The sequence below is a fragment of the Chenopodium album genome, chromosome 22 (genome assembly GCF_948465745.1).
Source record: "Chenopodium album chromosome 22, dcCheAlbu1.1, whole genome shotgun sequence".
In the NCBI taxonomy this organism is placed as follows: domain Eukaryota; kingdom Viridiplantae; phylum Streptophyta; class Magnoliopsida; order Caryophyllales; family Amaranthaceae; genus Chenopodium; species Chenopodium album.
In genome coordinates this window covers 2935205-2962403 of record NC_137855.1, presented here as the reverse complement: position 1 = coordinate 2962403, position 27199 = coordinate 2935205, and the positions used below count along the sequence as shown (strand labels likewise).

The 27199-nt window shown below is 35.5% G+C and overlaps 3 protein-coding genes across 5 annotated transcripts; 1 reads left to right on the top strand and 2 right to left on the bottom strand.

Annotated features, from left to right (window-relative positions):
• Window positions 1-37: 37 nt before the first annotated feature.
• LOC145605447 (gamma-tubulin complex component 2-like) lies at window positions 38-8333 on the top strand. The gene is made up of 21 exons (XM_081661501.1): window positions 38-195; window positions 297-343; window positions 506-551; window positions 877-1011; window positions 1193-1324; window positions 1791-1874; window positions 1991-2089; window positions 2242-2333; window positions 2527-2599; window positions 2675-2827; window positions 2948-3067; window positions 3224-3277; window positions 3992-4075; window positions 4231-4305; window positions 4405-4533; window positions 6220-6345; window positions 6450-6557; window positions 6817-6879; window positions 7535-7609; window positions 7761-7927; window positions 8010-8333. The coding sequence occupies exons 1-21, from the start codon at window positions 112-114 to the stop codon at window positions 8131-8133; spliced, it is 2070 nt and encodes a 689-aa protein (XP_081517627.1). The 5' UTR covers window positions 38-111; the 3' UTR covers window positions 8134-8333.
• Window positions 8334-8591: 258 nt separating this feature from the next.
• On the bottom strand, window positions 8592-19305 carry LOC145603633 (putative E3 ubiquitin-protein ligase ARI8). Of its 2 annotated transcripts, XM_081659580.1 has the most exons (16): window positions 18756-19305; window positions 16755-16879; window positions 16352-16457; window positions 16084-16174; window positions 15442-15614; window positions 14846-14950; window positions 14538-14626; window positions 13689-13796; window positions 13379-13469; window positions 13181-13270; window positions 11052-11099; window positions 10058-10129; window positions 9881-9980; window positions 9677-9803; window positions 9177-9334; window positions 8592-9087 (listed from the first exon to the last, which is right to left on the bottom strand). In XM_081659580.1, exons 1-16 carry the CDS (start codon window positions 18921-18923, stop codon window positions 9077-9079), a joined length of 1662 nt encoding a protein of 553 aa, XP_081515706.1. In that variant the 5' UTR covers window positions 18924-19305; the 3' UTR covers window positions 8592-9076. The 2 variants fall into 2 exon arrangements, with proteins under 2 accessions (XP_081515706.1, XP_081515705.1); XM_081659579.1 differs by having other exon boundaries at window positions 8592-9334.
• Window positions 19306-20778: 1473 nt separating this feature from the next.
• On the bottom strand, window positions 20779-25504 carry LOC145603721 (phosphoglycolate phosphatase 1A, chloroplastic-like). Of its 2 annotated transcripts, none has more exons than XM_081659689.1 (12): window positions 25165-25504; window positions 24279-24346; window positions 24043-24135; window positions 23892-23963; window positions 23352-23423; window positions 22541-22600; window positions 22366-22418; window positions 21987-22084; window positions 21735-21834; window positions 21410-21513; window positions 21215-21325; window positions 20779-21100 (listed from the first exon to the last, which is right to left on the bottom strand). In XM_081659689.1, the coding sequence occupies exons 1-11, from the start codon at window positions 25445-25447 to the stop codon at window positions 21219-21221; spliced, it is 1110 nt and encodes a 369-aa protein (XP_081515815.1). In that variant the 5' UTR covers window positions 25448-25504; the 3' UTR covers window positions 20779-21100; window positions 21215-21218. The 2 variants fall into 2 exon arrangements, with proteins under 2 accessions (XP_081515815.1, XP_081515816.1); XM_081659690.1 differs by having other exon boundaries at window positions 20779-21092.
• Window positions 25505-27199: the final 1695 nt, after the last annotated feature.

Genomic DNA, 27199 nt, shown 5'->3' with positions numbered 1-27199 from the left:
GAACAAAACCCCACTCTTCTTCGTATCTTCACTCACTCTCACTCTACTTTCTCTCTCCTACACAGAGATCTGAGAAGAAATTCAACGAAAATCTTTGAATTTTTGTTGAAAATGGAGTCGAATTCTTCAACAACTGCACCAAATACTCCTCGTTGGAATTCTGATAGACCTTTTCTTACTGGTCGATTTCATCAGGTTTGCCCTAATTTCTCTAATTTTGCTCAATTTCTTTAATTTTGGTTTTAATTTCTTCAATTTTGATTTTAATTTCTTCAATTTTGTTTTGTATAACCTAGGAAATTAAGGAATCATTAACCAAGGGTTTCTCCATGGATTCCTTCAGGTACTACTCAATATTTTTTTTATTTTTTTGGTTCTTTTAAATTTTAAGTTTTCGGTGATTCCTCTAGTTTTGGAATTTATTTTCTGAGAAATTTATAGCATTTGATTTAGTTTTTGTTTGAATAATTAATAGTTTTTAGTTTTATGTATGATTTTTAAGCAGTCCTGGAGTGGAAAAAGCCATTGGATGTTACCATGCTTCTGTTCAGGTGTTATAGTTTTCGCTGTCGTCTCGTTGCTTACATCGATTTATTGTCGATAAACGATGTTATTATTGATCAATGCAATGTTAAAGACCGTAGTTATCAATTATTTGCCTAGTCTATCACAAAAAATACAGTATGTAACATTCTAGAGTTCTTTGGTTAAATTTAGGATTTGTGTGATTATGAAAAGATTAGGACTATTTTGATGTTAATCTGATATAGTCGGTAGATTTTGAGGTAATGCAAACTTTGGTACATAATTTCAAATTAATAAGGGTGAATATTATTAGAAATTTGTTGATTACATAATTTATCTGATCTGGTGTAGGAGCTCATTGTTATCGATGATCTCCTTTCTGCTTTGGTTGGAATCGAAGGACGTTACACTTCGATTAGAAGAGCCCACGGGAAGGAGGATAAACTTACCTTCCAGGTTGATGCATCGATGGATTTAGCTCTTCAGGTGAGAAGTTGTTACTCCCTGCAAATCTTTTTTATCCTTATATGGAATAATGTATTATTATTGTTAAGTTTAGATGATTTGTAGAACACTGATCATAGTGTGTAATTCCTGATCATTGCTTGGCTACTTCAAGAATTGCTTGAATGTTGAGCACTAAAACAGCTCGCTGTTAATGCTGCAGGAATTAGCAAAACGCATATTTCCATTATGTGAGAGTTATTTATTGATCGATCAGTTTGTTGAGTCAAGATCACAGTTCAAGAAGGGACTGGTTAATCATGCCTTTGCAGCTGCAGTTAGAGCACTTCTTCTGGTATGTTATATGGCCTTCTGCTATTCATTTCAAATATTCTGCTGTCACTTATGCCTCCCCCAAAAAAGGAATTTTAAATGTGTTAGTGCAGTTTCTTCTGTCTGCATGTTTTGTGAGAGAGCTTTTGATTCTAGGTACCCAAGAAAGGGAAAGGGTTTTAAGAGACCTCATTCTCTTATCACATGTTTGTTTCACCTCTCTTTTTCCCACATTTCCTTCCGTTAGTTTCCTTCATTAGATTATACCTATACCAAAATCTTTGTATTCTGATGACCTTCACACAATCACATCGTTGGGGTGTTAGAAGCTACCCCAACATCTTGACTTTATGAGGATAATGTGGCTCTTATTTGCAGACTCTTTTGGTGTATATTATAACTATTCGTCAGAAGCTGAAAGTCTTTCCTTGTCCATGTTTAACTTTTTTAAATGGCTGACATTTAGCTTCCAATAAACTGTTGATCAGGATTATCAGGCTATGGTGGCTCAGCTTGAACACCAATTTCGTTTAGGAAGACTTTCTCTGCAAGGATTGTGGTTTTACTGTCAGGTCTGAGCCTTCTATAATTTTAGCTTTGCAGCTTTGCAGCTTTGCTTATAATGGATTTTCGGTGAAGGAAGTTTAAAAAAATGTTCTCCAAATGACCCTCCTATATCTACTTGTAGCCAATGATGGGATCGATGAAAGCTTTATCTTCTGTAATCCAGAAAGCTTTGTCAAATGATTATGCTGGTGTAGATGTTCTTAACCTATTGCAAAGCCAGGTGAGGGTTTAAGCTCAGCACCAAATTCAAGAGGGATCATGAAGAACTGTTAGATTTTTCTCCTGTGATTAATTCTGATCTTTCACTTCCTTTTAACCAGTTAGATGGAAACCATTATCTTCTTGGTTCATATTGTTACTGTCCAATTGCAGGCTAAAGCTATGGCTGGTGATCATGTTGTAAGATCACTGCTAGAAAAAATGTCAGATTGTGCTAGTTCTGCATATCTCGAGATGCTAGAAAGGTAAGCCTTAAGTATTTAGTAAAGTCATCATGCTCTGTATCTCCCCTATTTTGTAGGATTGAGAAAACATCAGGACTCATGTGTGTCAGTGTGTTACAGTGGCATTTTTTTTGTTTATTTGGAATTTGGTAGTTGGTATTATCTACTTCTCCCCTTCTCATGGTGTATGTCTCTCATCGAAAATCTATTGTAGGTGGGTTTATGAAGGGGTAATTGATGATCCATATGGCGAGTTCTTCATCGCAGAAAACAGATCTCTGCAAAAGGTATGCTCATCATAGAGAGTGCGAGCAATGAAATTTCTTTTTTGGAATACTCATATCTTTCATTCTTTATTTCAGGAAAGTCTCACATTGGATTATGATGCAAAGTATTGGCGACAACGGTATAGCCTCAAGACCAGCATTCCTAGCTTCCTTGCTGATGTTGCTGGGACAATTCTGACAACAGGGAAATATCTGAATGTCATGAGGGAATGTGGCCATAATGTTCAGGTTTTGCTTTGTTATCATATCTATATGCCTGGATATTATTATTTTTCCATTTTTTGTTTGCTGGGTGCAAGAAGTTTATAATATATCAGTAGACTGCCTTTGACAAACACGATTTTGTAGGTACGAGTGTCAGAGAATTCTAAATTGCAGAATTTTGGTTCAAACCATCACTATCTTGAATGTATAAAAACTGCATATGATTTTTCCAGTGGCGAGCTGTTAAATCTAATCCGCGAGAAGGTGCATTTCTGTCACTTAGACCATTTAGCCCACCTGCCCCGTTCTCTTTCATGCTTGTTTGTGTGTGGGAAGGATGGAAGGTGTATAACCTTTGCATGTGTTATCTGAGAATTTCTAGTTCCTTAGTTTTTTTTTTTCCTATCTTTCTGCATGCAGTATGATCTGATGGGAAAGCTGCTATCTATTAAGCATTATCTTCTTCTGGACCAGGTATGTTTACGTTTTTTTATGCATTTCAATAGTTGATATGAAATTTGTGCAAATTGGTTTCCTAATTGTTTGCTTACTCTGCCTTCTTAATTTCTTATACAGTCTCACTGCACTGTGCTATATCTCTTTTCTGTATAGATAGTTGTAAGTTGATAGCAATGCATGATGTACTATGTCTAACTCAGGGCTGTGTCCAAGTGTCTAAGACATCTCATATTGAGGATCAACCAAAATTTCACTTCTCCACTAAGACACAATTATATATTGTTTCAGGAGTAGCTATTTTGTAGACGTTAAACGCTACATTATGTAGGAGCAATCCATATGTTTGCATGTATTAAATGTTTTAGAACATCAATAACAAGAACCCGTTAATTTCCATGTCATTGTTTTTTTTTTTTGAGAAATCCATGTCATTGTTTTGGAGAGAGGGGGCAGGGTGTTCTTCTCTCTTAAGATTTCTGCTGCCTTTTCCTGGTGATTTAACTTTTAAGGAGACTCGTTGTTAGACCTTTAATTGAACATCAATTATTCTACAGTTTCGTAATTTTGAGCCGCCAATTAGGTGAAAAGTTGATTTAATCCAAGGATAAAATTATGAAACCATATGTTGCTTTCAGCTTAGTTTGATTTGGTCTTTTCTGTACGCGTTGGTTAACTATTTTTTCCAGATTTTTAAGATTATGTTCTGATGAAATTGCTTAATCATTGCAGGGGGATTTTCTTGTCCACTTCATGGACATAGCTAGAGATGAACTGACCAAAAAGATAGAGGAGATCTCAGTAGAGAAACTGCAGGTCTCTTGACTTGATATTCTTCATCAGTTCTTTCTGCATTTGTTCTGCCTGGTTGTGTACTTTTCTTTTTCTCTTCCATTGATATTCTTTGCTCACAGATTCTTGTATTTTGAGGGACTAACGTATGATTTTGGAACTACCTTGTCATCTTATAGTATCTCTTGGACCTTGCTTTGCGATCCACAGCAGCTGCAGCAGATCCATGTCATGAAGATTTGACGTGTTGTGTTGTAAGCTACTATAACCCTTTTTACCCCTTGCATGAACTGACTTCCTTCAGGAGTGCTATTTGGTAACCTGACTTTCTTGTTGGTATTGACACCTTTCAGGAAAGATCTACTTTGCTGAAAAGATTAAGCATGCTGAAAGATCTTGAAATTAGTAAAACAATATCTGATAATGATCTTGAGGAAACAGCAAGCATCACTGGCCTGGAGACATTTTCCTTGAGTTACAAGGTACTAGTAAATATAGATTGTAATTCTTGATCAGTCTTCTTGTTCAAATACTCCCTTGGGTAATATTGTGTCTGAACTAGATAAGTTTGAGATGCATGTTTTTCCACATGTTTGATCTGATGTATTAAGAGGGTGAACTCAAAGTACCATAGACCTCTTGTGTTATCTACTCATGTTACTACTCTGCTTGATGTTGAAAGGTCTAAAAAGCTTTGTGCCACTATTATATGTAATTTTTTTGTCTTCGACTCCATGAGAAGTTTGTTGGGTATGACTAGGCTTTGTTACCAACAAAGCTCAGAATTACTTCACAATGTGACAATTTCATGGAGAATATATGGAGAGAGAGGTATCACTATTCCTCATGTCCCAACTGTTATCCTACAAACAATTTTATTGCTCCTGTAACCCTTCTTAATCTTTACTATGAAGTACACCACCTGACACCCAGCAACAAAGATGGTAAAAATAGAAGTCTATAGCTCCCTAATAAATGTATTAGGTTGTCAACTTATCACTACATACAGCCTACGATAAACCATATGATTGTCCCCTAAATTCTCTATACATGAAACTGCACCACCTGACATTTCCTCATCAAACTAAGGGAACTCAAAAGCGAGTTCTCTATCTGCCAAAGCCCCAAACAACCTAATTGGTTACAAGTAGTGGAAAGTTTATTGAGAAGATTGATTTAATACTGCTTGTCTCCTAATGAAAGTATGAGACACCTAATGTAATTTAGGATGCATTTTTATGTAATGAACTTGCATAAAACTGTTATTCAAGGTTACACCTCAGAAATCTATTCTGAAGATATGAGGTTTTTAAGAAATCTGAAGGGAAGCCTCCTTAGGTGCCAAGAACTTTTTACCATCTCTCCAATGGCCAATATCAAACTTCTTTTAGTGATCTTATTTTAATTCTTTTCTTTAACCCTCGTTGAGTGCCACAACTTTGTTGTGCAAGTTCATGACTTATAGCTTTTTAGAAAAATGATGTGAAATTACAGCCTATGTCTTTGAGACATGTACCCCACACCAGTGTTGGATCTCCTCTCTTTCCAATTGCCTGTCAGCTACTCTGCTCTATCTGTCCCCTCTACATCTTTTGATATTCTTCTTTTATTTCTCTATGTTTCATCTATATGCGAATTACAAAGTATGTAGTTACAAAATAATCTCTAATATGTCTGATTGTCTATGCAAATAAAGTCTGAATAATAAAACAAAATAGGTATAATCCCAAGAAATAAAGAATAGTTTTTGACAGTTATTTTTATCATTCAACTTTACCGATCTTTATATTAAAAATAGTAAAAAAGCCCCATGTATTAGACAGTCAGACTGCTGTTTTTTTTTTTTTTTTTTTTTTTATTTTAATCTTTTGTGGAACATGATGTGCTTTTTGTACAATTTTTTCTTTCTTTTCTTTGTATTGTAAACATATTTATGGGATCAACTAGTTATGTATGGTACATACAATCCTGAAAATGTATTAATTATATATTCTGAAGGTTTGTCTAAATTATCCAATGATCACTGTCTTTTACTTTGAAATACTTATAGCTCCTGTTATTTATACCTCCGACTCACATTTTCAAGACTCTAGACTTCCATTTGATGTGTATGGAACTAGATATGGCATGGTATTTTTCTGATGTTTTGCCTCACCTTTTGTGCTCAGGTACAGTGGCCAATGTCTCTTGTTAGATCAAGAAAAGCCTTGACCAAGTATCAATTAATTTTTCGATTTCTGTTTCACTGTAAACACGTCAGCCGCCAGCTTTGTGGAGCCTGGCAAGTGCATCAAGTATGCTGTTGAAGTCTTTTCTATGTTTTCATGCTTGACATGTAGATGATGCTGTTTTCTGTTTGTTCATACTTTTTTAGTAAAGATTGGGATTCATGTTGCAGGGAGTTCGTTCTGCTAATTTAAAAGGAACTGCTATATCTCGTTCTTCTCTTCTTTGTAGAAGCATGCTGAAGTTTATCAATAGCCTTTTACATTACCTAACTTTTGAGGTAAAACACTGGAGTTTCATGTGCTTGATTTCTTTTTTTTTTTTTTGACAAAATGTGCTTGATTTCTATGGAGTATTACATTGTCATATTTTTTTTGTTGCTTTGTGGAATATCCTGCATCACATCTTGAGCATACTGTTCATCATCTTTGTTACTCCTTTTGCTATATGCTCTTTTGTTTCATCCAAAAATTGTTTATGATTTTTAGCTTTTAGATAGACTTTTGCATAGCTTAATTCTTCTTGATAATATTAATCAGGTCCTTGAACCCAATTGGCATGTGATGAATAATAGGCTGCAGTCAGCAAAGAGCATAGACGAGGTATGATTTATTATAATTTTCTCGTTAATGCTCATCAATGGTTGCTAGCATCACAATCTCATTTTGGCAATTAATTGATTAAGCTTGAGATAAATTTGTCTCACATAGAAAAAAAAAACAAAACAGGGAGTAGGTAGTTTTAATACGGAGAATGCCAAGTTCAAAAAGGTAGGAATCATTCAAGCATCCACAATGTGGCCATAAATTTTTCCTTAAAATAAAAAATTATAACCAACCTTCATACAAGTTAACCATGAGCAAGGTAGATGAGTATTTTTGAATGAAAAGGTAGATTATGAAAGCTTAAAATGATCAATACTTGAACAGGTAAAGGCTGAATGCCCAAAATTCTTATAAAAAAACCCCTCTTCCCCCTGTCAACCCCCCCCCCCCCCCCCCCCAAAAAAAAAAAAAATAAAAATAAAATGCACACCAACTTTCTCAAGTGGTCGCTAAATTGTCAGTTTTTGAAATGGAAAATGTGATCTATTGAGGATATTATAAACTTTTTTTAAAATTAAAATAAAATTTAAAAAAAAACTTTTCTGCAGCAATGTTTCTCAAGGAAGATGGGGAGAGGAAAATAGTTGAGAGAGCAAGCTTGTTTTATTACATTTTCTCAATTCTCACTTGGTTTGCTGATTTTGATAAATAGGTTATCCTGTATCATGACTTATTTCTTGAGAAGTGTCTCAGAGAATGTATGCTGCTACTGCCAGAACTTCTCAAGGTTAAGTACAATCTTCTATTAAAGTTCTTGGATATGATCCTTTCAGTTGATAAAACATCCATAAATGCATTTGCTCGAAGTATATATTAGATGCAACTTCTATATATTGATGACATATTCTGATTGTTACAACTGGCTTGGAAAAATGCAGAAGATGGAGAAATTAAAACTTATTTGTCTTCAGTATGCTGCTGCTACTCAATGGTTGATATCTTCCTCCATTGAAATTGCTGAGCCACAACCGAAAGAATCGAAGTGTAGGACTTCATCCAAATCGCTAAGGTTCATAGAAAATGCATCAGTTACAGATTCAATACAGTAAGTCAATTAGTAACATGTCCCAAAGCTTCTCATGTCTGTTCTCCCAAGTCCAACTCACTCATCATATAAATGATTGCAGGAAATTCGAAAGAGAATTTAATGCTGAACTCCATAGCCTTGGGCCAATCTTGAGTAGCTGTTCACAAGCAGAACCATTTTTGACACATTTAGCACAGTGGATTCTTGGAGTTGGAAATGAATAGTACTTTGTATAACAGAAAAGCAGGGTGTGTATGAGTATAGCCGTTTGTACTTGCACATGTTCTTGGTGTGCCTCACATTTCTGTATTTGGTTGAAAATAGTTATATATCGAATAGAATTTGTACCAAGATTCATGGTGACGCAAATGTAAAATTTTGTGTAAAGATTCACTTTGTGTAGCTCCGAGTCAATTATAAAATTAACTTGGTTCTTGTTTGATCATTTTGAAACAACCTCAAGACTCAAGAGTAATGTTTGATGTATCAAAATACAACAATGAGTTTTTTCTAATCAGTATACCCAAAATAAAAAAGGAATGTACTCCGGTAAAAAAAGACTAACACAATAATTAAAAATAATTATATACCAAGTATTAAAGCATGATATTTTGTACACATTATATAAATGTAGAATGTTGAGTGACTAATCTACATCATTAAGGCACAATAACATAATTGATGATAGAATGAAAAACTTTATTGACAAAGACTCAATGAGGATTGTCAAACCAGCTTGTTACAAGTACAATTTTTTCACTATTGTACAACTATTTTTCTTTTTCTTTTTTTCACTACTACAATCTGGCTGAAAGGCTCAGGCCATTAAACAAATTAATGGCAACTAGATAATACAAGTTTTTCCATTAAACTCTGGTCAGGATCCAAACGCAGACACAGCAGATGGGAACTATATACAGCTGAAATTATGACACGATACAAACATTGTACCTCCCCAAACCATTATCACCGTCTGTTATTTCTGTTGGTTGAACTCGGGTTACCACCTCATATGCATAGGAGGTCGGCAACAAGTGAATTGCAATGAGATCATTAGGCATCAATTATTGACATCTGATGCCTTGGCCACCATCGATGAGTTTTTGGCCTCGACATTTTGTCTTCGCCTTCAGGTGAATCCAAGTATAGGAGGCTGTTCACCTTCTATTATGACACATCTGACAAATGGTAGCGGATCTAACATTAGCAAATGTACAATGTTCACATGACCAGTGGCTTGAATCATCAATATTCCTACTGGAACTACCAGATTTTGAAGAGGTGCCTCTGCCCCTTCCACTTTTGCTCCTGCTTCCTCCTAGGCTTTTTGAACTTGTGGTTCGGCTGCAAGCACCATGCGAATCCACATCTGCTAAACCATTTTCTAGGGCACGCACGAGGTTTTCAAAATAATTTCTCGTTACGCTGTCACCAATTTAATGTACACTCATCAGGGAACAATGAAACATTATATTGAGTTGCAGTTTGTGAATCTTTATTCCTTGCCCAAAAAGCATAGATGGAACAAGTCAAAAAAAAAAAAAAAAAAAAAAAAAAAAGTATATCAATCACTTTTGGTTCATGTAGCCGACCCCACTTATGGGATTAAGGCTTTGACTGATTAATTGATTAATTATTATAATAGGATAACAGGCTGCAAGGGAGGCTTATATGTTTGAGTTGCTTAAACATCAGCGATAAGATCAAATAATTTCATGTAATAAAGCCACAAGATATCCTCAAACCTCAATCTATTAATTGCAATACCTTGTAAGACCAGCTAGCTTTGTGCGGAACTCATTGAATTCCTTTGATGGACCTTCTGCATTAAGGTACACTTGCAGCTCCTTCTCAGCACACTGATGAAGTCGCTCCAAACCAGCCTCTGCTTCTCCTGCAAGACAAAGATAAAGCTTATCAGCAACCATAAGACTTATAATGAATGTACAACCTCAGATCCAGATGGCATACCCTGCATATACTCAAAAAATCGTCGCTTTGCATGTTCGTGCTCAGGCAAGTAATAGCCATATGCATACGTCCATTTTAGGACACGTCTACATTCAACAATCTGTGAGCACAACTAAACTCATTAGAAAGAGACTCCAAAATTGGGAGAGGTAACAAAAGACATAATCTACTACCTACCTGTGACCATGCTTCAATGATAAACTTCAGCTGTGACTCTGGCTGACATTGTATGTCACTCAGCTTCTCTAGCTGCAGCATGCAAACAAACATCAATATTTCATGGCAATACTACTCAAAAACATTTATGAAGTGTTAGTAAAGGAATAAATCCTTGTAACAAATGTTACCAATGCCTTTAAAGAGACATCATTCGGACGTCATATCAAATCACACAGCAAGGAGTCTTTCCCTGATGTTTATTAGTTATTTAAGAAAAGGAATAAGTGAACAGATACTCCCTCCGTTTCATAATGATGTTCCTGTTTCGTAAATCGATGCAAATTTTGACCCAACTTTGACCGTAAATATCTTTAATCTCACACTAGCAAAAATTATAAAAGTTAGATATTAATAATCTACTCACTAAGACGAATCAAACTAGATCCCACATGACTATATTTATTCTTATAGATTAAGAGAAATTTAGAAGATTCTCTCTTTCTTAAAAAAGTCAAAAAGTCAAAACAAGAACATCATTGTGGAACGGAGGGAGTAGTAATTTGCTTCAATAAAACAATGCGTATTTATGTTTCAAAAAGAGTGAGAATTGCATTGGAGCAATAACAGACTACACAATTATCCACATAATTAGCTAGTAGCAATGGAAACGAGGTATATATATATATAAAATAAGTAAATATGAGTAAATATACAAGGATCCCAGACACTACACATTCGGTTATTGGAAAATGAGGTTATTATCAATGAGACTAGGAATTTCAGCTCTACATGGGATATTTATATCTCCAGTCAACCCCTTTCAATAAATAACTAGAGGACACTTTTAACATACAAGACATTAATGTTTAGAAGTGTATCAAATAACTATCCCTTCAAGGCATTGCCATTGAAAGCCTAGCCCAGCTTTACCAGTGCTATTATTTTCCTTCTATCACAATTCATAACCAAATGAAAAGGCCTGTACGCATGCATCAAAAGAGAGGACACTTACGTGCACACTTTGCATCAGCTGAAGGTCTTGAAGTGCTTTCTGCCTAGACTGCACAAGCAAACCAAATGTATCTTAGAGACCAAAAACTCAACAGCTAGAGACAATTGACCAACCAACAAGACCATAATTAGTCCCATAATTTTGATATGATGATCTATACTAAGTTTCAAATTTCAAGTAAAGATAAAGCTCAGAATGTAATAATTAATGACAGGTAGAGAATGACCTTTACTGGAGGTAAAAAGTAAAACAGAAGATTGCTCCGTTCATTCATGTCAAGAGAATAAACCCTGATAAGCCACTGAGAATGTATGGAAAATTTACCAAATCCCACGAAAGGAGAAGAGGTGGACCAAGTAATAAAGGCAGGACTAGGCCCATGCTCAATTGTTCACCTTCAATAGAAACTATCAACACTTAAAAAACCCCTAAAAAGGGGTCATCCCCTACTCATTATCACTTGTATGTTCACTTTCTTTCAAAAGGGCTTCTACCTTTGTTGTCTAATTTAGGAGATGAGTTCTATAGTTGGGTTACATGTGATTTAATAATAATTGGTTAGGACCTTACAAAAAAAAAAAAAAAAAGGATGTGTTAAAAACAAATATAAATGGAAACTGAGGCTATTGAAAATCTCTTAAGTTCTGCTAAAACAACACACACCACATGATTTCCATTAAATGTTGTGCCACAAGTCCACAACCCCTATATTTAACATACAGCCGAATAGCCAATCCATGGACTCTCAAGGAAAAACCCACAATTACCTCCTCCAGAGGTATCTTGCCACGTCAAAATGTAAAAAATACATGTGACTAACATGAATAAGAAGAATCACCAACAGGCAACAGCCCAGCAAACCATACAATTATGTGACGGATAACCAAACCCAACCTGTGATACTGGAAATTGTCATTAGCAGTAATCCTACTCAATGCTATGGTCAATATAAAAGCTCTCACTTTTAGAGGAACCCTCACAACTCAAATAGAGTTTGTTGCCAGACAAAGTTAAAAACTGAACTGGTTGAGTCTAAGCAACGGAGAAACAATCTACAAGTATAAGACCTTGATGAGTCCCTATCTACACCATAATCCAGAATCCACCATTGCTGGCTTGCTGCTCATTAAATCCAAACACTCCAAGGAACAAAAATCCTCTTACTTCTAATTACGTGGTGGCCATAGGAAATGTATATCTCAATTATCAATATGATAATGGTGCATTATGGGGAAAAGAGATTGAATTACCAAGAGAATACAAAAGGCTGATCTAGTGATCTCTTTGAATTACTTCATAAAGATATGCAGGCATCCATTATTTAGAAATTTCCTAAAGCTGAGAAGAAGGTTAGCACGCTTGAAATTAACTTCCAAGAGTAGGCAAGGTGTATGTCACTTTCACAAAAGCAATTTCTAATGTACAACCGGTTGAACCTTGAGTATGGTACAACCAAGACTATTTCTTTGCTCATTTGGAGCTCACATGTTGTGCCCAAATGAGCAAAAAAATAGCCTTGGTTGTGCCACGTGCATGATACAATCGGTTGTACCATGGACGCTTAAATCTCACAAGTAAAGGCCACTCATTTTGATGAAACTTGTAGTTTCTCTTGATAATTCAATGCCAAAAGACATTATATCACAAGGGAAAGGCCACAACCATTTGCCTACATGAGCAATATATTTAGACACGGATAATGTCCCATTATATCTCAATAAGGTTATGTGCAATGTTTCCATCACTTCAGCAACACACACTAAGATCACGATTAAAACTACCGCAAATGAGTGGAGTATGTGTATAGTGCACAAGACAAACTACTGCAAATAAAAAGTGTTGGAAGTATAAAGAATTGAATGGAATTAGAAAAAGATGACAGACGGAGAAGGAAAAAGGAAAAGGAGGGAAGGAAGGAAGGAAGGGGGAAGGGAGATCACTGAAAGAACAATAGGCGCAATGGCCATAACTCCCCACTTTCGTAGCCATTTTATCATCCACATCTAGTTGACTAATCTAGAATGAAACAGGTTTCAGCAGAAAACACTAATCCCAGCCAAATTTGTGTAAAAAGATAACCACGGAAACAGAAAAAAAGAAAAATATAATTTCAAAAGGCAACTACATACCGATTGGTTGCTTGCCCAACGTTCATAATAATGAGTATATCTCTCTAATGAATTCTTGGCCATCTCTCTACGTTTCTCAGACTCATCGTACTGTGACAAAACAGGAAGAGGGTATCTCATCAATACAAATGCATGCCACACAAATAGGAGCTAAAGGAACATGTGCATCACAGATAGTTGAAAACCAGGTGTTCATACCACTCCTTCCTGCTTCGCAGTTTCATAGCGATTACATGCATAGAACCCACCTGTCCTCTCACCGTGATCAGACCAAGCACCAAGACAAAGCCTGCGAGGCAAATAATTAAAATCCTAGTTAGATGACTTGCCTTCTAGATCCCCACTTTTTTCTCCTTTTCTTTTCTACCATGACCCCGGCAGAGTGTAAGAAAATTGAAATTGCAACTCGGTCAACAACTTTAAGATAGAACAAAAGTGCAAGAGCAGTAGGAAGAAACAAAGAGCATAATTCAGTAGAGGCCATGCAAATAAATAACCATAAGCTTACCAGCAAAATTCAAATTTACAGGGAGGTGTACACGTGATATGCATACATCCTTGGTTTTTCTCAATTGGTCGCTTGCACTTTGGGCATGGCTTGGAATTAGCCAATATCCTATAAATATTAAAACACCGTTTCAGCAATAATGACAACATTTTTTTTAATGAAATAGAGCAACTCCAACAATGATACATTAAAGTAAGCAAGCAATTATAATACAAGTAAAATTGCTGCAATAATCAGTCTAAGCACATGTCAACTGAAATTTAATTAATCCAGTTGCACGCATAAACAAGAGAAAAAGACTAAAAGATGCCGCTTGCCAAGAAACCCCAAAACAGGAACTGACCCAAGAAGCATGGGAACAAAGAAAAGCACAAAAAACACAAATATGATAATGGGCATCACCAAAATTAAAAAAAAAATTAACTAACCAAAAACAGATATCCCAATCCAATATTGTAACTTCCTGTTAATCTAATCAGAATTCAGGGAGAATTAGCCAAATAGGTGTACAAACCAAACAGGTCACCGTTGTTGAGTTACCACTTAATCATAACTGAAAAACTAGTCAATAATAATTAAAAAAATTTGTGATGCAGGTTGACTTGTGACTCAAGGTGGCAGCATACATTAACCTCAAAACTTCACAAAACATGACCCATAGGTAATACACCTTTACAAGATTCAATCTCAATGAACGTAAAATTAAAATAAGCATTAACACCTCTACTGATGACAGCAAGTGTTCAGAGATTACATGCATCCATCATTAAACAAAATCAAACTGTATATTGATGGGATGATAGAAACCAAAAAAAAAAAAAAGACTGTAGAAATCTTGTGATGCCATACCAGTTCATATTTTCAGACTCTGCACTATTTTTCATGATCCACTTGCACACTGTGCCACAACCAACAGGTCGATGAGCTTCTTCGGTACACTGCACATCAGAAATACTTTATTCAAATTCAAACACTTCCCCCCAACCCCAATAGCAAATTGGAGCGATGTCAGATATAGGTGTTCTGACTTCAAAAGATCTCCATGATGAAAGAAACAAGTTTGCAAAGTAATCTTCCAAAACCAGCTTTATCCACATAAAAACTGATAATTCCGAGACAAAGTAACAACAGACAAGAGAAGGCAAAGGATAGCTTACACTCCAACAAAATCCATGTGAGCAACGACAAGTCACATCATAGTTCCCACTGCCAACAACGAAATCTACTGCATAGTCACAGCCAGGAGCAGGGCACCATTTGGCCTACAGGATTCCAAATTATCATTAAACCAATATCCCAGAAACAAAATACTTCACAAAAGTGATAAATGAAAAATAGAGCACCAAGGAGGTATCATGTGAGCTGAAAACCATTAAAAAAAGCACAGAAAAAATGTCAAGTGCATCAGTAATAAAGTTAGAACTGTAAGACAGTTTTGGAACCTCAAATAGCAAGGTTTAACATAGATACAACAGCCTCTCCAGCTAAATGGAAGAATTGATTTCAATTAAATTCCTTTGAACAGTCAAAACAGATGTGATAGCTACCCGGAAAAGAAAAATCAATCTCATAACAGAATTTAGCCTTTTCATATAAAAGAAGGCAATATCAAATGTAAGTATGAAACACTATGTCAGCTACAAGCTAACGTTTACAAGGCTTCTCAGCCAAATTCATTGAAACAAGAACCACCAAAGCTAGAAAGTGTCACTTGTTTTTACCATTTAACTGAACAAAATTAATCCAAATATACCTTCCTATTGTCTTCAATGTAAGATCGAAGAAAGTAACGTGCATACTTCTCCCTGTCCTCTTCACGAGCCAGTGTATTTATCATGTCTTGACCGACAGCAGCAGCACATGATGGATCAGGGCATCGCAAAGTAAGGCATCCAGGGCCATCATTAATGGAAGTACCCAAGTAACCTGACCCAAAACACAGAGAAAAATTAGTCTAGAAATTTTCCTAAAGATGTCTTTTTTGTTTAACACTACTAAAAAGGATGGAATAAGTGTGACTGCTTGGATGCTAGAAGAAGCAATGGAACTGTCTAATCAACTTACCCAGGTCATATAAGCAACTTAGCTAATAAAGATCAGTTATATAGTATAGCTAATCTTTTCAAAACAAAACTTTGTGTTCATATCCATTATTGGCAATATATTCCCAGAAACAACAAAACATCAACACAGACAAAATACTACAGGTGACCAATAAAAAATTACAATGCTGATAACTCACTTTCAAAGTTACAATCATATTATCATTTTTTTGTTCCATTTATCAGGAGGGAGGAGGGGGGGTCTTGAAATCCTAGAGAGATAGACAATAAAAATATTTCTTTGGAACAAAGAATGCAATATGCAATCATCAGGATAAAATTTCAGAACAAACCAGCCCAACATGAGTTACAAAATGGATGGCCACAAGCAACTGCACTCATCATAGCACTTGGAAAGTCCTCAAAACATATCCCGCAAGTCATCTGTTCCATTAAGCACATAAATATGAGAAACTTACTTAAGAAAAATAGTGAAAGCAGACATGTCTTCAATCCCATAATTCACATACTACGTATAAACAACATTTCATGTTCTACATAAGTAGACAGTATCTCAAACATTTAAGTACAGTAAAATAAGATCTTTTGCAGGTTACATACTTCTCTTGCATTAGGAAATTCAATAACAGGCCTTTCCAGTAAACCAACTGTGTTGCGGACCTTCTCTTCATCAGCAAACCATTCATCATGTACTTTACTGACACTCCTGCAAGATCACATATAAAAAAATAAAAAAAAAAAATAAATCATCAGGACATGCAGGCATGCATCACTCAACAGGTCCACTCAAACAGTCAAGTCTAATGCGATAATACCATAATCAAGATAAAACCAGATATGCAAGCTAACAGGTAAGGATAGTAAATAACTAAGATTGCTAGAAATGACAGGATCAAGTGCTGTAAGCCTGGAGCACACGAAAGAATGACATAGAAAACAGCACAATGATTAAATCAGAAGTTGATTGCTTCCTTAATAGCTTAAGAGCCATAGCAACAATTACCAATTATAGTGGCGTAGAAGAATGCCAGCTTCAACCTTTGATATTGATAGCACTGTTGATATCTTCAAAATATCATTCTCTTGCCATTGACGAATATCAGCTTCACTTAAAATGGTATAGTTTTGCTACATAAAATTGGTAATACAATTAGAAACCCGGCAAAAGAATTGCAAACATAAAATAGGTAGACCACCACAAAATGTTGCAAGCATGTAATTAATATGAGCACACTTGTCCAAACTTTCACTCAACTTTTGGAAATGTCGATTCAAAAATACATATTCAAACAGTCACTAATGAAACCTTTGCAAATTGAAAAAAAAAAAAAAAATTATAATAAAAATATTAACCTATCGTATCTACTCTCTTTGTTCCTAATAAATCTTCCTATTTACATTTACACGATCTCCAAATTACACCTTAAACCATATATATCCTTCAATTACTTACTACGGAGTATAAAATATTATGAAAATTTGATGATTAAAGCATTCACATCGTACCAGATTTAACTTTCACATGATGATATTTTTCAAAATAATTAGTAACCAATTATGGTCAATTTTCTAAATATGACCAAGCTTACATTTAACAGGAAGATCTATAAAGAACGAACAGAGTTTTTTAAAAAAAAAAACAAAAGGAAGAAAGAAAAAAAAAAGGATGAAGACTGAAGAAAATGAACTAGTCAATTATTGGAGGTATATATTATCTAAAGAGGATTTACGTTACTTGATACGAATATATTTTAAATTCACATCTATAGGGTAATAAGCAATCTAGTAAGATAACAACAACAACAACAACAACAACAACAAAAAAGAAAAAACACACACACACACTGGAGACGTGCAATTATAATAGTCACTTGAGATGTCCATTCTATGATAACTACAAGCTCAAACAACACATACCTATGGGCTACAAGACCCAAAGGTAAATCACATAAAATTAAAAGGTTAAACAACTCATTTTTAGTCGGATAATCCACCTTGTTTTCTATGAACTGTGTTGGGTGGAAATAAACTTTGGCCATAAGCTTGTAAATGAGGTGGTGAGTTGAAAAAAATAAAAAATAGGTAAAAACTTAAATAGCGATACATACTCACTAGCATAAAGAAGCAACCTAGAATTAATTTAAAAGCATACTAGCAATGCCTCATCTTCAGACATTATGGGTGAACGAAAGAGAATATGCCCTTGATTGACTTTGCTACACGCTCAAATACTGAGTTTTGTACCTGCTCACATCAACTCTCATGCCCTAAATTCAATATGGTCATACAAAAAGCTTCAAGCAAAATGACCAAAAAATATGGAAACATATAGTATAATGCACCATGCAGCAAGTCCCAACCCGCACATTTTAAGTTGTGGTTCATGACGGAGAATTAGGTAACATTGGTGCATAACAAAGACCAAGGACTCGAGGACCATAATGTCAATCAACTCTTAAAAACAAGACAGACATGGATGCATCAGCGTAGCCGAATCAATCATCACCACCAACAGTAGGTATCAACTACTAAACAACACTTGAAACTAAATAATTTGAAATTGAAGGTTGTGCTGCCAACAACTCCCATTCAATTGTAGCCTTACACCTAAAAAGAAATACGACAATTAACCGCTATCAATCCCGTATATCAATGACCTAACAGAATTGATCATATGATCCTGATCCAGCCCAAACCATCTAATTTTACTCTACATCAAAGCAAACCAAAATTCAAACTTTATACCACTAAAATGCCACAAAGATGATATTATTCTCTACAATTAAAGCATTTCCTTGATTAATTTCACCTTATATCCAAAAATGCAATTCTTTTCGAGACGAAAGGAACATAAACAAAAACAGCAATTAAAACACGCGGACATAACACTCAACATCATCAAAACCAGACATAAACTTAAATATTACATCAAATAACACCACAATAAAAAAAAATAAAAAAAATTCAGAATGCAATAATTTAGACAAAAATTAAAGGAGCTAACCTGATTACGATGAGAAGTGAAATCATCATACTCATCTTCCGAATCGTTATCAATGAATTCATAATCGCCATCAGCAGCATCATCGGAATCGATAGCGGTGTCACCACTGTAAAAATCTTCAAGCGATTCAACATCGTTGGCATCATGCATGTCATCCTCCGAATCCATTTTCAATTTTCCAGAAAAATTCACCAAAATTTCTCCAAATTAACGACAACGAATTTTCCTAAACCAAATTTCCTCTAAATTAATAGATACAAGATAATCTAAATTAATCCGAGTTCTTAAAAATTAAATTAACAAAATGAAACCCTAGAATTTAGGGATGAGAGAATCGAGCAAAGAGAGGTGAGAAAATCAAATTTCTGAATGTGATTATGAAATTAGGGTATGAAATTGGATGAATTTGTGAAGAAATTGGGGGAATTTGAGATCTCGGAGATTGAGGAGAGAGAAAATGGTTGCTTGGTGAGAAATGAGGGAAGAGGAAAGGTGGAAGAAAATGAATATGCGGGAAATTGAATGTAAAAACTACTTGCTCTTGTCTGAACAAGAGAGAGATGCCTTTTTATGGAGGCAAAAAAAAAAAAAAAAAAAAAAAAAAAAAAAAAGGAAGTGAAATAATTTGTGATTTTGTTTATTTTTAACAGTGATTTGGTTTATCTTGTCTGCTGATTCTCTTCTTCTTTTGTTCCTTTGTAGTTTGTACTCGTACGAGTTAGGAAAATTATATCGTACACTTAAGAGTATTTACATCGGTTTTAATTTAGACATATTTATCAATTACGTGATAAGAATCTCTAGAGTCTACACCATGTATAATCGTGAACATTACACTTAGCGTTTATGATATGTACATATTAAGTGACACCGACGCGATTGCACCCATGTAAAAAGTTTATGTAAAGTTAGTGTGAGGGAAATAGGAAATCATGATTTGGAGAAATTTGGATATAATCAAGTATTTTAAGAATAAATAGATATAGGTAATAAATTTTCATGGACAGCTAAAAATTCATTGAAATTTTTTTCTAAAAAAAAAATCATTAATCATTGAAAATTAAGTAATCAAGTTGAGAATATCAATTGAAAGTTCGAGCAAGAAAAAAAAAATCGTTCTAATGTAGGTGTCTTTAAATTGCATAAATTTAACCATAATTTCAAATCCCTAAAAGTAAATTCCTATATATATCATACATGATGTGTAAAAATCATTGGAATATGGAATCCGTCTTGATTTGAAATTATCCAATATCCAATGCATAGTATATTGTTCATGATTTGAAATATCCAATAAATTGTACAAGGAGTCAAGTACTAAACTAGATTCCGCCACCTCCTTATCCTCAACCCTAAGCAGTATCTTATCCACCTATCCGGAATAATACTCCGAAAGGTTTGTTTGTTTTTGTTTTTTAACAACACCAACTCTTACCGTAATGATCTACAGTATTATAGATTAGAGCTAAATAGCTAATGTATGTTATACTTGGTAAATGAGATAGCTATAACCAATACCTTCTTACTCCAACCGGCATGGATGTAAGTACTACCTCCGTTTCATATTAATTACAACGATTAGACATATTTTACTTACACTTTATGTCAAATCGTTGCAGATATTATGAAACGGATGTAGTATGTAATACGAGTCCCAATAACCTTTTCTGCAAAAGACATAGGGAGTAGGGAGTTACCAATCTTACCATATGTTACACAATTAGAACTTTTTTTTTTTTTTGGGGGGGGGGGGGGGGGTGTTATGGACCATTCATCTTCTCCCAGGGTACTACACTACTACTTCCCTTATTCGAGTTCAACACAATAAACCCACCATCGATCCCACGATATAGGTTGCATATCGTTCTAGTCCATGATACTAATGTGGCCTATAACATCAAATAAGTGAGCTTCAAATGAAAAGAATGACTAGCAGCAGCAGGCAGTTCCTATTCTTCAATTGATTTTGAGTGTCCAACAAAAACAGCCTCTCTGGCAGACAAGATTTGTATATATCAGCATGGACTTAGAAGTTGTTTACTGCATACTTCTCAAATTCCACCAATGTCATTGAGTTGTAAACAATGGAGATGTTTTATACAACATATACAGTTGTAACATACAAGTGAAACTGAAAATTTTGTGACAATTGAGTGATTGACTGGTAAACTACACTGCTAGACTTTGAGCAGCTTTCCAAGAAATTGGAAACCTCTTGTGCTCGAAAAATCAGCTGGAAGCCAGAAGGCGGGAAACCATATGATTCAATATTTCAAATAAATAAAATCTTGTATTCCATACATCAGATCGTCTTGTTGTTCACTTATTGCTCCTAACCTGCATCACTTCAATAAGCAAACTTCACAATGATGCTGCTAAAGAGAGAGAATTTCAAGAAGTTCACAAAAGAAATTAATGTTACACATGGTACCAGGAAGAAAACAGCTTCAGAGGCTTACATGATCATACACTGGCAGCTTTAATTGAAAGAAAGTCCGATATCTTGTTAGCGTAGAAATCTGGCTGAATAGAGTTGTTGGGGCTTTGAAGTGTTTCCAAACTAGTCACGCCTATTATCCAAAACCACCAGGAAGGCATAGTTATGCATCGAACTATTAACAAATTCATGAAACATTAAAAGACATGGCTATTACCTGATAAAACAAGGAGCGTTTTGCAGCCACCATTTTGGCCGAACAGTATGTCAGTGTCCAATCTGTCCCCAACCATGCATATTTGGGACTTGGAAATACCAAACCTATAATTTGATATGGCCAAAGAAGTTAAACTTAGAGATTTAAAAATCTAAATTGTGATATGCCTACTTCAGAAGCTTTGACATCAGGGATTAGACATTTAGAAATACAGGTGCCCACCTAACAATTTTACATGGGTGGATGTAAGTTGTTTAGATGAAAATGTAAATTGAATGAACAAATGCCGGGTAAATAAAAAGAAAGAATATTCAGGCCACCATACTCTTTTGCTACATAGTCCATCATAAAAGTAGAGGGCTTCCCTACAACAATGGGCTCTCGCTGAGTTGATCCACAAAGAGCACCAACCATTGAACCACCGCCTGAACATAAGAAAAGAAACAAGAAGCTCGTCATCAGTAACTATCGTTAACTGAGAAGGGTACATGAGACATGTTGGACACATTTGTATTGGGGTGAAATTTATAACATAAATTCATAAATAACCCATTAAAGTGATTGGAGAAAGGTAAACCTGCCCATTCCTGGGCATCTGTAAGATGAGTAACAGCATCACGGTTTGTAGCAATGAAGAGACACCCAGGATTTTCACGGATACATAGTGTTCCATATCTGAAGAAAAGAAGGAAAAAAAAAAAAAAGAAAAAAGACAATGTAAGAATAAACAGTAGAACTTGGTAGCAAGTAGCATTAAAGCATTGTGAATCACTGCATGTTCAAATCCCATCAGAATCTTCAAGCAGTCAGGAAGAAAGACCACCTCTCAGAAGTTTCTACTTTCTACCTAAGAACCAATATGTTTTACTTTCTTAATTTGGGGATTGGCCCAGAATAGTATAGACAAAAACAAGGAAAACTCTACAAAGTAGAAATATTAAACAAAAGCAACTTACTGGACTTTGTAGTAATTAAAGAATCGATCAAATCCAACCACAACTGCACCAACCTACATTGCTTGAAGGAATTCATGAATAAGCAAGACTTCAAAATATAAACCAAATCAGCCAGCATTTCTGAATACTAATTATGGTCATGTAATGGTTCTTATTAAAGTCAAGGAGATATTACACTTTCATCATGCTCCATCAAGTAACCAGGCTTCAATTCTATTTTCTTACTTCCATCTTCCTGCACAAGAAAGTACAGATACAACAGTCATATTTACATTCGTGGGGATAATGATGAACAAACAAGACTTATTAAGCACATGGCGAGTGTGATTAACACAAAATTCCCCAACACTGGTCTCTGCTTAAATAAGATTTTTTTGAAGCCACTGGATACATTAAGGTTACACAGACATAGTTTGTCTTTTTCTTGCAAAGCTAGGTCGCCTTTTTCCCAAAATAAGGTAAAGGACAAGTTTGATTTTGATGCTAACGTAGTGCAGGATAACAAGTTAGAAAGAATATACTTCGTATTAAATAAGACAGTATATAAAAGACCTCAACTTCTATGACTATGTTGCCTTTGCCTTCCCCTCAAAAAAAAATGTTGCCTTTGCCTCATACTAGATAATAGAGCAAGTTCAATCTTTAATGCTGACCTAGTACAGGTTAAACTTTGACAAGCTACAAAGGTTATCTTACTCAAAGCCTTGAATTGCCAAAATATGAAACTCTGTGGCTTTGTTGCATTTGTTGTATACTAGTACTAATTAACAAAATGGGCATGTTGACTTCAGAGATTTACACTAGTTCAATGTATAGCCCATTCTGTCTAATGAATTATGAATGTCCAAAACATAGCAGATCAGATCCAAGTATGATAAGGGGGAAACCCTAACCTATTACACATAAGACATAACACATCATAGGCTGTTGAGAATGCCATGCAATGCAATGTCCAAAAGTTCATACTACACAGAAGAAATTTATACCGGACCACCAAGGTATTGGAATCCGGCAAGCTCAAGCTCCTTCAAGATGCCTTCCTCACCAATTACATAGACCTGTGAGACGTAATAATCATTAATAAACGGCCAAGATATTAACTTCAAGAAATTGATAATAAAAAAAGGAAGTTATCAGTGAATTGAGACAACCCCACTTATGGGATTAAGGCTTTGATTGATTAGTGAAATGCAAAGTTGTGAGCCAGAACCTGGTACATACAGATTGGGAACAACAGACCACAGACAGTGATGGTTAAAAGTACCATCTCAGCAAACTTAATAAGAGCTAACTTGTACTTTGTGATACTACATATAAACATATACAAGTTGTTCTCTAGTTTTTAGAAATAAATTAAAATTTATATACTACAAAATTGAAGAGAAAGCTAACTAACATTACTTCAAGATTTTTAGCCCTTGGCAAATGGGAATGGCACACGCATTCAGGTCATATCATTTGGATGATTCATGCTCAAAACAAAAAGCCTTCCTTGTAAAAATCAGGAATTCACCTCAACAGCATACCTTTATATCTTTCGGGAAATCAATTGATTTAAGGTAAGCCGCAGCAGCAAAAGATGACGCGAAAATTTCCTCCTGAACGAAGTGTGTTATGAGTTTAGTAAACAAGTTCACAAAGAGTTCAATACAAGTATACAACATATCCAGAACTAACCTCAGTGACACTAAGCCCAAGTGTCTCAAACTTCTTTCCATATTGCTTTCTAGACTTGGTTGAGTTATTGGTAACAAATATCAGTCTTTTGCCCTGTGGAATAGAGGAAGCCATTAAGTATGCTAACAAAATGAAGAAAGATCTGGTCTTACTCGAACTTACCATATACCTCTCTATTTCAATGCACCTAAATAGAAGTATTAAGTAGTCACGCTTAATAATTGGGGTATGCAAACCTTTTCCCTTAGCAAGTCGAGTGTTTCCGGGACTCCATCAATCAGTTTATCCCCTTTCCATATAACACCTACAAACATAGAGGTGTATTAACATCTTTCACTAGAAGATCATTTTATGTCGACTTACCAACATTTTTAAAATGGGCAGGTAGGATAAGAAGAGCATAATCACTTATACGCCCAATGCCCAATTGAGTCCCATCGTAAAATCAATTGGCAATGGTAGGAAATAGGAAAAGCACCCCAAACCTCTTATATAGTTAGTATCTCTTCTCTTCACCAATGTGCCCTCACATTGCGAATAGCCTACAGTGAGGTGCCAAACCTTCCCGAACAACTCACACGTGCACACATAATGAGTTGGTCTCAACATTTCCCCCAACCTCCCACACACCACCACCAAAATCACAACAGTAAAAATGAAAGAACCGAGAAAGCATGAACAAAATGGTTCTGATACCGAGATTAATGCAAACAGTGTAAATGCCTGGTTCTCTGGGCAATCCAATATACACATCAAACAGTAGCTTTTAGCAGGAATTACATCATAAACTATCACTTTTGCCCATCAAATATTATTTTCATATCACTAAAATGAAGTTAATACCCTCATTTTGAACAAATTATCCAATTTAACAAACATTTATGTGACATTTTAAACTATAAACATTTACATTCACCACTATGAAAGAACTATCAATCATTCTATCATTCTCGTAGTAAAAATCATAATGTCAGCTAGTTTAGTCGGTAAAGTCTACAATATTAACTCCAAATCAATCAACTTAAAAAATCATCAGCATCTTCAACACAATAAGCAATTTTCCAACAAAATCAACAACAAAAAACATAAGCAAAGAAGGAGCGATTGAGATTAGCATCAAACCATCACAGTCGAAGATGAAGGTTTCAACGGAATCAATAAGTTCACCAGGATTCTTCAATGGCTGAGCAGAAGCACGAGGAGAGAAATTCGCCGCCATTTTTCGACTAGTACTATCAAAATTCTTGCTACTGTAGCATTTGAGAGTGACAAAATGGAGAGATTGGGGGGAAAATGAGGATAAATTTCTGGGATTGGTGATGAAATTGGAAGAAATTAGGGTTTTTGAGAGAGAATTTGAAGTGACGGAAATGGCTGCTCTGCTAGTGCTGCAAGTACTCAACATCTTGAGTGTGATGAAGGATGATCTGGTTTAAGTGATTTTGTGGCCGTTATGTTATTTTGGAAAAAAGGGCGGGGGTGTGGTGGGGATTACATGGTTTATGTGAGTGGTTATAGTTGTAGTTTCATTTATCTTTGATGATTGATGGGTATGGGTCTACCAAATTCATCATTCGGATTCATTCTATATCGCCCATGAGGCCATGATCTTCTGAATCGAACTATATGTAGTTTGTCGTTCGGATTTATTTAAATCGCCTGTGATTGTAGTCGAATTATGTTGACTTTAATGACGTAAATGATATTTGATTTAAATTTAGGAAAAAACTGATTTCATGTTTAATAATTTGAATTTTAAGCAACTCGTAAATGATTTAGCCTCGAATGAGAGGGTGCTTAGAATTAGAAAGATGTGAAGATTTAATATTTATATATTTGTTCTAAGTGTGTGTGTTTTTTTTTTGTTATTATTAAATATAAAAAAAAATTGCACATTTAGTAGAAACTATATGGACATCTAGTTTCAACTATATGTACATTGATCCTTCTTATTTGATTACAACCTATTCCTAATGTATGTTTTTTTAATTGTTTTCACGTAATCTAAGGCCTTACCCCTTACTTTTAATGATCTCAACCGGGAAAAAACCTATTGTAGCAAGTTACCTATGTATGAATACCTCAAACCATTGCCACACCACCGTTTCCTCCACCACCCACCTAGACATCCTCCCATCTACTACTGATCTTTGTCCCCTCGACAATGACACGTTTTTTCTCCTCTCCCTCTACCAAAATCTCCATATATATCCTCCCCACCACCAAATTAAAACTTCATCTTTTCCTCCCCCGCACATCACTAATTCATTATGAACCTTTTTATATCTCTTGCCCTTAAACCAATTACTACATCCCTTTCGTCCTCCTTTACCAGTGACTCATACAATCATATGCTTTAAACCAACACCTCCTCTTTTTTTTTCCTCATTGATGTGTTCATTTTATATATAGATTTACCCCCGTCCCTTGGTCGTAATTAGTGGTGTTTTTGGCTCCTTCGAGCCACTTTTATTACTAATTTGTGTTTTTCAGTGTTTTTGTAGTTTTGCTTGAGTTTTGTAGGAATTTGCGTACTTGGAGCATTTTCCCGGATTTTCGAGGAGCATCTACAAGCGTTGGAAGACCGCGACCACTTTTGATAGCCCAAGACCGATTGGAGGTAGCAAATCGGTGACTAAGGGCTCAGTTTTGGAGATACGAGGCGTTTGGGCCAAGTTGGAGAGCCCAAGGAAGAGCCTCGAGGCCCAAGAAGCCTCGCCCGGACCACCAGAGCACCGCCCGAAGGCGCGCCCGGCCGGGCGGGGCGAGCAGCGAAGAAACAAAGCCCGCGCCCGGAGCACGCGCCCGGCCGGGCGCGAGAAGACTTTAGGAGAAGAAAAGGCGGGCCCGGTCGGGCAGCCCTTTGCCCGACCGGGCGCGTGTAATTTTAGGAGGATTTAATTCCGATCAGTTTTGTTTAGCGTATAATTCTTGCTTAGTATTAATGTAATTTTATTAGGCAAGTTTAGACACCTTCTTTTCACTTCTCTATACTCTAGTTTTATTTTCTTCTCTCTCTACTTAGAATTTCTCTCTCTAGACTTTATTTTCTCTTGTTCCTAAACTCCATTGTAATTCCGCCGTCTTGGTACGATTTCTCTTTTATTAATCTCAGTATTTTTATTCATTCAATTTCTTATGTCTTGTTTATTTACTA